The following is a 13678-nucleotide window of genomic DNA, read 5'->3' on the forward strand; positions in this document are numbered from 1 at the left end:
GTAAAAAGTTGTATAATAAGTATACCTATACCTCATTGTACCTATTGTACCTTACCTTTGTTTGCTGAATATATACTGTAACAAATATATTTCTCATTGTCAGTTCATATATTAACTAGTGTTAATTAATGTTACCTAAGTCATAATGCATAGTCAGCCTGTAATTATTGCAAAGTAAAACCTGACAGAGTTATGACCTTGACACAAAGCAGAGAGATTGTATCATTGGTTCTGTGTTAATTTTTTTATAATAATGACTGGCTGACTGTTCATTATCCTGCTTATTACATGACTGTTTATCAACTAAATAAATTAAGTAATAAATTAAGATTTGAATTGTTTATCAATTGATATGAATATTGTGTCAAGTATACAGTGTAGGGTCATTATCGACAACAATATAGACTGCAGACTGCCATGGCCAACCAATCACAATTAAGTATTCCAGAGAGCAATGTAATATGGCAGCATATTTTTGCTACCTGCTTGTTTGTAGTGTCTAAAACTGTTGTCTAGGTAGGAAGCTCACTAGGTTTTAGTACGTAACCCGTGTCTAAAGCAAAAAAAAAACATATTTGGTGGCTCACCCACCAAGAACTATTAGTTTTAGTTATGGGGAAATGTGAAATATTTATGTACACTGAATAAGCAAAGAAGTCACTCTCACCTCTTTTGTCCTACAGTGTAAGCTAAAACGGACACTGAGGCATCAAATGTCTACTGAGCCAGCTGAATATTTCTGCTGTCACTGTGGCCACTGCCAAGGACAAAGTGATCAAAATTGAATGATCAAATTCATTATTTTGCATGCCATTATTTCAGTATCAGTATAGACTGTCAAAGAGATAAATTTACTTTGTTCATAATACACAGTGAAAATTTTTATTGCTCCAAGGTTATTTTATAACTCATGAGCCTAAATGGAGCACTCAGTTTCACTGATGTTTCATTCAAGTAGCTTTACCTCAGATGTTCTTACCTAAAATGCAAAAAATAAATTAATTACATAATTACTTAAATGACTTAAACTTTACTTTGTTTCATAAGCTATGAAAGAGCAGCAATAATGTTTTTAAGATGTTAATTTATCGTATCAATTTTGGCAATCATGGCAGTCTGACATTACCTTTTAGGTCTGATTATCTTTAAATCTTGTTTCCTTCCACAACAGGGCAATCTGGTGGCTATCAAACATGTGAACAAGAAGAGGATTGAGCTCACCAGACAAGTGCTTTTCGAACTAAAGCATGTAAGAGAACACATTTAATCATTTACATTTGTGTTTGCATCCATATGTTTGTATTTGGGAAAAGAAGACAAGGTATGCACGTTATGTGTTTAGACCATTGTTTATGACCCCACTTGACAGCTTTGCTGCCCAAGGTGGTTAAAACACATACCCACCCTCCCCCTTCTCTGCATATATAAATACACACATGCAGAAGGGGGCTGGTTTAGATAAGGTTAGGCAATTTCTGGATTTTTACAAGGTGTTTTGGAAAGGATATACTGACTTCAAACATGGAACACGGTCATGTAATGGATGTTAAAGAAATAAAGTGAAAGTAGGAGACAATTTTTTAAAATCTGAATGATATATAGTAACTAGGGATTGTCCATCTAGTCCAACAGCCAATAAACCTATTGATATTGATTTTTTCCCACTTTTTTATGGTTTTAGCAGTTAGTTTATATGTTTTTAAATTTATGTTTTTTAAATTCATCTTCTGTAAAGCATCACCGCTACACTCATACACATTCACAAAGATGTCTTTGGCCGTTTCATGTTTTTTGAGCAGCCCACCACAAGCGTTTTAAAGATGTCATGTCAAGTTAAACATTAAAACATTTAATGTAAAGATTTAAAAATGTATTAGTATTAAAAGAAGTATAAATTATATTTATTTGTCCAATTTAAAGCTATTTTTTGATAAACCACACAGCCCACCACAAACTATCACAAACTAAATCATGGTTGAAATCAAGTACATTGCATTGTGAGATGCAGTACTTTGTTCTCAGTGCTCTGTTGTATACTTTTTGAACAAATAGAATATTCTGTGTGTACAGAAAATTCACACGCTATGCATAGTTTGTACAAAGCAGAAATAGTAGGAGTGATGTTGTAGAATGCTATTCTGGTCATCTGTTCTCTCTGTCTGTCTGAGACCACCATGATTGAGCCTGAGCCTAAAAAACCCTTAAACATGCAGTCCAGGCTTCCTATAACAGGCTATTTGAAGCCACAGTTTATTATGATGGCCTTATTCTGAGGGAAATCTGATAAGACCAGCTGATTTGTGGCCAGTTCTAACCTGCTTAGCTTTGATGGGAAATGTGGCTTGGTGCATATGTGGTAAAACAGAAGTTGTCCCTGAAGTGTCATCCCTGCAGACTGTGGCCCTGGCAGTCTGACTAGCTGTCGGGCCAAAGAGAAATAAAAGGCCAGACAAAGACAAATGGGGGTAGGGGGTAAGGATGGGGCAGTGGAAACTTCCTTCATTCCCACTGACATTTGCCCTTACTGTTATGGAGCTCAAAGGTTATACTAAGTAAAGTTTACATGACCTCATACAGATTTTACCACTGTAGCTCCATGATGTAAATATTTTACCACTCTGTCACAGACCTGGTCTGAAGAAAAAAAGCAGTTGGGAACACGAGAGTTGTCATTGAGAGTTCTAAAATAAATGGAAATCGTACTAACTGTGAGCATCATACTGGTAATAATTCAAAACTCATTTTGTTGCTACTATTAGATGAGAGATGTGCAGTTCAACCATTTGACGAGGTTTATTGGCGCTTGTATTGATCCACCGAACATCTGCATAGTGACAGAGTATTGCCCCAGGGGAAGTCTACAGGTAAACACAAGTTCATCTGCTTAAAATAACCATTAACATTATTAACCAATAACATTTTTGTTAATTATTTATTAATATTATTTGGTGATTGCAGACAGTGTGAATTGTTTATAAAAAGGATGACATTTGTATTGCTAATATTATAATGCATTTTGTTGTGTCCATTTCTGGCAAGTCGTTGGCAACTGTACATTTGTCTCTATTATGTTGTTATCGCACTTCCTTAATTTCCATATTAATGACCTTGTTTATGCTAATTATCATACCGTATTTGTGTATGACTTCTTGTTTTATACAAATTAAACACACATATATATAATTTATGTGATTCATTTGTACGAAAATAACATCTGTATATTTAGATGTTTGTCAGTGTTGAATTCCAGTTTGTTCTTTCACAGGACATCCTTGAAAATGAGAGCATCAACCTGGACTGGATGTTTCGATACTCACTGATCAATGACATTGTGAAGGTTTGTGAGACAACTGAAAAACTTTATAAATGTGCATACAGAACATACATAAGCCCTATTCGTTCACAAATATTTTATTATATTGTTTAGTTTAGTCAAATAAGGATGTCTTTTCAGTTCTGGTATTAAATGCATAAATTCAAAACAACACTTGCCATATTGTAATGGCTTTTAAAATCCAGTAACTATGGTGTGCCTTTTAAAATGTGTAATCTATTGTTGAAAAAGCCAGATGGGAAACAGAATCATAAACCAGTGTTGGTTTGATTATTTGCTTTTCTGAGAGGAGCCCCATTAGTGAAAGAAAATGGCCTGGCATCAAAGATAGCATGACATTGTTTTTGGAAAAGATGTTTGAAAATAATTCCTCTCTAAATTCTCCCTCCATTAAAGTAAACCAATCTTCTGTTCAGTGTCAAAGGTACTTGAGAGCCCAGGCACATAAAAGCATTTGGCTTTTGCTGGAAAATTGGCCTGCAACTACAACAAAGTAAACTGTCGCTTAAATGAACAAAACATATTTTTGCTATTAAGCTGGAAAAATGCTTTAAAAGCATTGTTTAAAAATAGCACTTGTCTGAATTTAGTAGGCCAAGGTCACCTGAATTTGGCTGACAGACATAATTGTCTTAAATTGTTGATCCTGAGTATTATATATATGTGACCCTGGATCACAAAACCATAAGGGTCAATTTTTCAAATCTGAGATTTATACATCATCTGAAAGCTGAATAAATAAGCTTTCCATTGATGTATAGTTTGTTAGGATAGGACAATATTTGGTCAATAAAGTTGTCCAGATAAAGCTCTTAACAATGTATATTACTAATCAAAAATTAAGTTTTGATATATTTACAGTAGGAATTTTACAAAATATCTTCATGTGACATGATCTTTACTTAATTTCCTAATGATGTTTGCCATAAAAGGAAAATCTATAATTTTGACCCATACAATGTATTTTTGGCTATTGCTACAAATACAATCCAGCGACGTAAGACTGGTTTTGTGGTCCAGGGTCACATATATAATAGATGTATGGGAAAGACAATTACCCTTTAATGTTTATTTCTGTATTGTGTCTTCCAAAAGCAATCATGAAATATGTTCTCTGGCTTCTATCAACCCAGTAATTGTCTTAAAGCTTTAAGTGTTCACGGAAGTATTGTTAAGAGGTATAATATGGAATACAGTAGTCAACATTTGAAGTGGATCAAAAAATTTCATCAAAGTTGTCCTAAGACAAGAATGGGTATTGTTTTGGTTTTAGGACAACTTTTATGAAAGGTTTTGATCGAATTGAAATGTTGACTACTGTACACATGTTTAACATTCAGTGTGTATTCTGCTCTATTTGCCCCATAAACTGTGGGTAAAGACATAATGTTCTGTTTAATGCTTGTCCTGCCAGGGGATGAATTATCTGCATAACAGTTACATTGGCTCCCATGGCAATCTGAAATCATCTAATTGTGTGGTGGATAGCCGCTTCGTTTTGAAAATCACAGATTATGGTCTGGCAAGCTTCCGTTCGTCTTGTGAAAATGAAGACTCACATGCACTGTACGCAAGTAAGAATCTGTTAAGGTTTTCTGTTTTGATGCATAAAATGTCAGTTGACATCTGGCCAGTGCTGATGAAATCCCTGTCTGACCAAATTTAGTGACTGCTTACCTAATGGATTTTTTTATTTTCAGAAAAGCTATGGACAGCTCCAGAGTTGCTTATATATGATAGGCATCCGCCCCAAGGAACCCAGAAAGGAGATGTGTACAGTTTTGGGATCATACTGCAGGAGATAGCACTAAGGAACGGCCCATTTTATGTTGAAGGCATGGATCTCAGTCCCAAAGGTAACAGCCCCGAAGATCAAGTACATTTAAACTAATTTGTTGCACACCACTAACAAGTGTTTGGTTTGGTTTTGTTACAGAGATAATCCAGAAGGTGCGGAATGGCCAGAAGCCGTACTTCAGGCCTACCACAGATAACAGCCGGCACTGTGAGGAGCTAACCATCTTAATGGAAGGCTGTTGGGCTGAAGACCCTGCAGAACGGCCTGACTTCAGCCACATTAAGATTTTTATTGCAAAATTTAACAGGTAAGCACTGCATACTGCCACACAGCACTTATATTTGTTATTTACATCAAGTAGTAGCAGCGTTGTATCTTTGATGCATCTGTCCTAGAGCTGACAGCTCACTGATAAACAATCCTTATTGATGTGAGTGAAAGCTTTATGGTTAATTCCCCAAAGGGGCACTTGACAGACATTGACAAAGTTCCACTAAAATGCCTGGTATGTTTCATGTAAAAGAAGACCTTAATGCCCAGTCTTCATTATATAAATGCATCTTGTTGATGATTTTAGACATGCTAGTGATTGGACAAAGTATATATATATATCAGATATCTAAATATAAACCAGGTTAGCATTTCCCATCATAAGCTATAAATAGATCACAGAACTGATTGTACGGGCCAATTTAAAATTATAGGCTTCACAAAAGCATAGTAACTTAAGTACCCGAAAATCGTCGTAGATCAAGTGCTCTGGAGTAATCGTAAATTACTAAAGTGCATTGTAAGGAGACAGACTTGTGCAGTCATCTGCAGGAGAACTGCTATAAATTACATCTAAACTCAATACCGTTTAGAGGTTGTCAAGGTGGGACAAGGAAACGAGGACAAGAGGGTCTAATTGCAACTAGACTTTTATTAAAACAAAGAAGCTGCTCCATAGATGGCTGGAGATCACAACAGTTTTATAAAACAAAGTCAACACCAAACAAATATTAAACCAAACTGAGGACTTATATACGCATGATAATGAGAAATGAGAGCATGAGAGCAGGTGCAAAAGATAGTCAGTGTCCGTTGCTTCAGATGGAAACGAAAGGGAACAAAAGAAAACAGGAACACAACACACGAAATGCAGGTCAAAGAAATTGAAGTCTATAAAACAGAAAATAACTGTCACCGATGCTTACCTTTTATGCACCGTAGCTATAATATAAGTGTAATATTGGGAGGCTTGTATTAATATTCTTTTACCTTAATTTAAATCAATAGCCTGGGCAGATATTTCTTTAACCAGGTGATGGAGTAATATTAGTGTCACAAGAAAAAGGCATAGCAGCATTTTTCAGCATACTAAAGGTACAGAGAGGCCAACATAAAGTGCTCTAAAAGTCTCTAAAATGTATACATGCAGAGTGAAGTTTTAAATTGGTGTAAAACATTTTATTATTATTGTTTATGTATGTTATAGTTATATCCAGGGGTACACATAAGTTTAGCCTGGTTCTCATAAGAGTACCTGGAGATTTGGTTTGGTCCATTAAATAAAACTCTAAAAAAATTTATAAATTTATAAAATTTATAACAGCGATAAAAATATCATTTGTCTTTATTTAGTTTTTTTTTTTTCTTTTTAAATAAAATAATAAGGTGTGGTAATACCATTATATATTTAAATTAAAAAAAGTATTAATAAAAATAAAATTATTTTATAGTAAATTTAAAAATAGAATGATAATATTTATTTTTATATATAAAATCACATTATTTTCAAACCTAAAATTAGCAAGCTTTTATTTTGACGGGTTTGCCGGCAAGCATGTGCTTTGAAAATGGCACCAAATAGCCTACAATTATGCTTTCAGTTCGAATAGAAATCTTATACAGTATTACAGTTTGTCGATCTAAAATGGTAATAGTTCATTAACAGCTGTCAGCCATGTTGTTATGCAAATTTAAATTTAAAATCTGAAGTTATTTACGCAGCACATTTCTTATTTTGGTCACGCATGCGGATCTGCGTACCACTTATGTGCACCTCTGGTTATATCTTTTAAGCTCATAGAGGTCCACAATAAATATATTTTCTTACATTATTAGCAAAAAACTAAGTATGACCAATATATTGTTGTCTGTTATTATTACTGTGATTAAATGAATTAATATAATTTAAAATATACATATATTACATGAATATAAATGTAATTATTAATAAATGCATTTATTTCTTCCCTATTTTCAATTGGCAAAGATTAAACTTCAAAAATTAAGCATAGAGAAGTGTGGCTCATTAGATGAATGCAGTCCTGCAGGTCTGTATGGGTGTGCTGCATGTATGTAGGAGTGAGCTCTCTGACCCCTAAATAGAACAATATGATTCAGCAAACCACACACCAGCAGCACATCATTCAACCAGAATCGACCACACTTCATCATAAGCTCTGCATTTTACTGCCTCATAAGATGCAGCTATGCTATACTATTCTTATGAAGTACATTGCATTATAGCTCTTAACTCCAGAACTGAGTACATATTCCTGTTTTCAGTACTATTCTCATGCTTTATATATATATGTAAAGCATGAGAATATTGAATTTTTAATGGGTTACCAGTGATTTCACATAATTGTAATCTTCTACTATAATCTGTCTGCTATAATTATAATCATATATATCTGCTGTAATTACACATTGTATGTGGAAGCAGGTGTCTAATGTTTTTTTCCTCAACAGAGAAGGCAGCACCAGCATTCTCAATAATCTGCTGTCCAGAATGGAACAGTATGCCAATAACCTGGAGAACCTTGTAGAGGAGCGAACACAGGCCTACCTCGAGGAGAAACGGAAAGCTGAAAATCTTCTTTACCAAATCCTTCCACAGTAAGAAATGTGTTGTGTAATATTTCCTATGCAGTTTCCAAACTTTTAATTGGAGATTGAAAAAGGGATAGCTATTAGTTCAAGAGTTCTCTTATTATGAGATAAATTGCAAATGACGTAACTTTTACCATATTTTTTGTCTTATCTAAAAATGGCTTATTGTTCTTTGAGTGTACAGTCTGTTTTTCAGATAATTATGTAAGCGGTAAGAACTTTTAAGATTGGCTTGAGATGAAGCAGACAAGCTGACTAATTATAGGGTACTAAACACTCTAAGGGAATAGCTAAGAATTAACCGAGCTCATTCATTCTTTAATTAAACTAATTCTCATACTAATTGATCTCAAAAGTGATCTTGGGTCTTATTAAGAAAAAAAAAAAAATGCTGTACAAATCTCCCATATTTCAACATGCTGTAAATCTTTTTGATTTGTTTATACCTTTGTTTAGTTTTTAGATAAGGTTTTCAACTATGAATTGTTAAAATAACTGATAGTTTGCTGCTGCATGTCTGCTATTGTGTTTGGACTTGTGTATGGAAAATAATTTCATGGTTCACATCATAACCTAATTCTTCTCACAGTTCAGTGGCAGAGCAGCTCAAGCGTGGGGAGACTGTACAGGCAGAAGCCTTTGACAGTGTCACTATTTATTTCAGTGACATAGTGGGCTTTACGTCAATGTCTGCTGAGAGTACACCATTACAGGTCTGCATATTAATTTTTAATTATCCTAAAACTTTCTGATTATTTCTAGGTTCAAATTAGATTTTGAATCATTGATTTTCAATGTATCTTCAATGCAAAGCTAATAAAAATATATATAGTATATAATATTACACACTGTAAAAATGAATGTGATTTTAATGGTGAAAGATTGTAAAAATGCTACGATAAAAACCTTAATTGATTACACTAAATTTCTGCTATGGTGAATATCTGTAATAGATCCAACATTACATTTAATGTAATTTTAAAGTAAAATGCTGTCATATGTAAGATTTTTTTGAATTGATAAAGAACTATTTTCATTGTATAACTTACAGTGAAAAAGCATAAATTAACATTCCCAGAATTCCATGTGTGACATCTCAATTTTTTTATTTATTTTTTAATAACCGTTTCTTAGTTTTTTTCTGTTACCCTTTTTTTACAGTAAGTTTTCAATACGTATTTTTTTTCTTTTTTAACAGTGATTTATATTATATTATATTTTATTATATTCGGAAATAATGTAAAGTACCAGTAAGCAAAATGAAACATTTATAAACATCATAAACATTTTATCATTTTATTTTCTTTCATAATAATGTAAAATACATTAACATATTTAAACATAAAAAAACAATAATGCAGCAGTATGTTCATAATTTTTTTTAATAAATATTATATACAGTATCTCACAAAAGTGAGTACACCCCTCACATTTCAGCAATGTTTTTAGTATATCTTCTTAAGGAACAATACTATAGAAATGAAAATTATATATATTTCAGAGTAGTCAATGTGCAGCTTGTATAGCAGTGTATTTACTGTCCCCTGAAAATAACTCAACATACAGCCATTATTGTCCAAGTTTCATTTCTCTAGTATTGTCCCTTGAGAAGATATACTAAAATGATTGTTGAAATGTGAGGGGTGTACTCACTTTTGTGAGATACTGTATGTTATTTTAAAAATCTTAGAGGCAATACACTGCCATTTAATTTGGTTATGAATAGGAAGTGGACGTTGCAGTACACTACCATGATCTGGCATATTTCACTGGGAATGTTTGCTCAACAAAAACAACAAAATGAATGATCAATGCAAATATTTCATATTGTGTCTGATCTGTTTATCTGTGGTTGGAGCGAACATAACCATATTTAGTATGCAACTATCCTACAATATTTTATGATTATCCAAGTACGTTTTGCCCCAAGATGGTCATATACTCTCACTTGATCCTCATGTATAAATTTTGTGCCAGACGTCCATAATGTTTTACAAAGAAGAGACTTTAAATTAATTTGCAAATATAAAGACAGTCACAACCTTCATTTCCCATGTAATAAATCTTGAATTATACTTTGATACTATTTTGCCTGAAACATGGTTTCTGGAATCAGTGTGAGAGCACTCAAAAAAATAATTCATTGGATGAACTCAATTTAATTAAGGGCAGGATTTCCATCCAATAAATATGTGTAACCCCAACTCATAAAATTAAATAAAATGCAATGAAAGGTAATTGAGTTGGGCCAACTCAGTTTGATCAAATATAGTTTAAATGAAATTGACACATTTATGAAGTGATTATTTTATGCTCAAACTAAAACATTTAACTGGAAAACAAATAACTAGGCAGAAACCCTTTTACACTAAAATAATTATACATTTCATGTACTTAACTTTAGGCATTAACCAACTTGTTAGGCATTAGCCATAATATGGCTTTCCATAGCATGCACAAAGTAGTTGTTTATTTTATTATTAAAACAACTTAAACTCACGTTAGCAGGTCCTCAACCCAAGCTCATGCTCTACACTTCACCACAATGGTAACCCCCAAAAACATTAACTCTCCAGAAACTGTTTTAAATACAAACATTAAAGAACAGTAAACATTAACAAGTCTCCCAATTGTATCATCTTAATTAAAAAATGCACAAAATAACATTTTATTTCAACATTGACTCTCTTTGTACAAAGCATGCAAAGCATGATGGGAAGGGGAAATCCACTTCCTAGTTACACAAGTAAAATAATTGATGTACTCTCAACTCAAATAATTAAGTAAAATTGTGTTGGATTAACTTAATTTACTTAAGTAAATTGAACAAGCATCAAATGGTATTTTTGGCCTATTTAATTGAAACATGTTCTTTCAAAATGAAAATATTGAGTTGTACCAAAACGCAACTGTTTCAAGTCAGTTTAACACAATGCAACTGTATAAATGGGAAACGTAACACAATGGTGTTAAATGAAAAGGATTTTTTAAAATAATCTGAACAGTGTTGAAGAATCATTTTTATGAGTGAGGTTAGATTAAGGCCTGAAACATTCACATGCTGTGTGCTCCTTTAAATTATGAGACATTTGAGGCTATTGTTGCAGATTTTTTTAGCCTTCTCATATGAATTCAGACCAACTGAGTTTGGAAAGTTACTCGGAAATTACACCAAATGCAGACAACTAAACTGAACCATCATGGTGTTTGGATCACAATGCAGTTTAACAGCTGTTTAAATATATAAATATGAAATCCAGCAATATTTCATTGATTAAGGATATAGCATGACAACTTCACTAATGAAGCTGGCCTACATTGTTAATTTATCATATTTTCTGCTCTATGTATGCAGATATGTCTCTCTGTAAGGCCTCTTTCTGGGCATACATCCAGGGATGGGATGGGGGAGAGGATGGGGTTGGGGGGAGAAAGTATTTTAATTTGAGGGATCCACTGGGAGTTCAAGCAGAAACACATCACAGCAGTCATTTCTAGCTTAACCTCTAAGAAACATGGCAAAGCTGCAGACACAATGGACATTTATTATACATTCAGTTTGAAATTTTTTTTGCGGGGGCACAAATGTAGAACTAATTCTGTTAGGTTCTCATCACACCTAAAAAAGAAAAAGGAAAAATTCTGGATTTGGAGGAAGTCTCGTCTGAATAGTCAAAGTAATGAATTTTAAAGAGAATGAAGAGCAACAAGTTTTGTATCTTGGCTGATTTCAAAGAAATCTTCTATTCCTCCAATCCTCCAACACTTTCATAGTACTTTAGATTTTAATTATAGACAGTGGGTTAGTGGGGATATTGTCACGTGTATTGCCTCAAATGTGTCATAATTTAAAGGAGCATGCAACTTTCTGAGCTTTGTTTTATATAGTTTAATTGGTTTAAATACAAATACAAAATTGGTAGATGGCACAACATATCACTGTACTATTCATAAGTTCTGTGAAACTATTCTAAGAATGGTTAATAAAGGCAAAATTGTGTTATTTTTTTTTAACAATTTGGTTTCTGTTACTCTGTTCAGGTGGTGACACTGCTGAATGATCTGTACACATGCTTTGATGCCATCATTGATAATTTTGATGTATATAAGGTAAGTGTCTTTTAATAGGCAGTGCAATCATTATATTTTTTCCCATAAATTATTGTATTATAACTAGTTATTTTTATTTTAATCTTTCATCATAACTTTCTTTTTTGAAAGCTTAAAATTGTGCAAAAACGTTTTTTGCTGATGGCAGGTGGAAACAATCGGTGATGCATACATGGTGGTCTCAGGTCTGCCTGTGAGGAATGGGAAGCTACATGCACGTGAGATAGCCAGCATGTCATTGGCTTTACTGGAACAGGTTAAAACTTTCAAAATCAGACATAGGCCCAACGATCAGCTACGGCTACGAATAGGAATCCACACAGGTATAGTTACACAGATTTCAATAATAATATTCATTCATTTTAGGCTGAAGGTCTTTGAAGTGTTCAGGCCAAGTAATCACTGTGGATAACAAATGCACATGAATATTTGTACAGTAACACATTAAAAAATGTTAATAGGTTTCTGTTAACTTTGTCTCTGATTTTTGTCCTAAAATTTCTTAGTAGACATAAAAAACAGGCTATTTATGAAAGACTGTTTACAACATTGATATTTTCTGTTCCACTGGAGTATCTGTATGCATCTCTTATATAAACAGATGTGCAGTTGAGATACAAAGTGCTTATGTCATGTACAGTATATGTGATCTCATTGCAGCCTGATGCTTTTCTTCAGCTGATTTTTTTCAACCTGTCAGGAAGCATTAGGACTGTGTATAAGCAGTTTCTGGATTCCTGCAGTGAATTAATCTCACTCTTTGCTGCATGTGTGTGTTGAGCAGGCCCTGTTTGTGCTGGTGTAGTGGGTCTTAAGATGCCTCGGTACTGTTTATTTGGAGATACTGTCAACACGGCATCCCGCATGGAGTCTACAGGGGAAGGTTTGTGACAGAAATGTTTTTGATCTTTATTCGGAATGCAGATCTTTTCCACACTATGACAATACAGTATGAGACTAAGTTAACTACATACTTTTGTTCAGCAAGGATGCATTAAATTGATCAAAAGTGACATCAAAGGAGAAGTTCACTTCCAGAACAAAATATACAGAAAATTTACTCACCCCCTTGTCATCCAAGATGTTCGTGTCTTTCTTTCTTCAGTCGTAAAGAAATGATGTTTCTTGAGGAAAACATTTCAGGATTTTTCTCCATATAGTGAACTTTTATGGTGCCCGCAAGTTCAAACTTCCAAAATGCAGTTTAAATGCAGCTTTAAAAGGGCTCTAAACAATCCTCTAAATGATTATCTAGTGAAACGACATATTAACACACGAGACACAAGAATAATTTTGTCGAGGGAACGACATCCTTATGTCGTGGCCACGTGATGTGAAGTCGTGGCCTCGTGATGCTATGTTGAGAGAACGACATCCATTTCTTGTGGCTACGACTTCTTATGTTGAGGGAACAACATATTTTTCTTGTGGCCACAAGTGTAATACGTAAACAAACCTGCGTGACCATACCATAGCAACCCGGTAATTTTCAGAGATGAATTTATTAATATTTTATTTTGAATTAAGAAATGATTATATTAATTATTATAGAAATT

General features: G+C 33.6%; 1 protein-coding gene across 1 annotated transcript in view; it reads left to right on the top strand.

Moving 5' to 3' along the window:
• The window catches only part of npr2 (natriuretic peptide receptor 2), a 41444-nt gene that overhangs the window by 23522 nt on the left and 4244 nt on the right, over nt 1-13678 (top strand). The window contains exons 10-20 of the mRNA XM_051110623.1: nt 1172-1249; nt 2760-2864; nt 3266-3337; nt 4749-4908; nt 5035-5190; nt 5271-5439; nt 7872-8018; nt 8602-8725; nt 12054-12122; nt 12271-12445; nt 12907-13005. Of these exons, the coding sequence (XP_050966580.1) occupies nt 1172-1249; nt 2760-2864; nt 3266-3337; nt 4749-4908; nt 5035-5190; nt 5271-5439; nt 7872-8018; nt 8602-8725; nt 12054-12122; nt 12271-12445; nt 12907-13005 (1354 nt within the window). The remainder of the gene's footprint in view (nt 1-1171; nt 1250-2759; nt 2865-3265; nt 3338-4748; nt 4909-5034; nt 5191-5270; nt 5440-7871; nt 8019-8601; nt 8726-12053; nt 12123-12270; nt 12446-12906; nt 13006-13678) is intronic.

This window comes from Labeo rohita, chromosome 5, assembly GCF_022985175.1.
Source record: "Labeo rohita strain BAU-BD-2019 chromosome 5, IGBB_LRoh.1.0, whole genome shotgun sequence".
Lineage (NCBI taxonomy): Eukaryota > Metazoa > Chordata > Actinopteri > Cypriniformes > Cyprinidae > Labeo > Labeo rohita.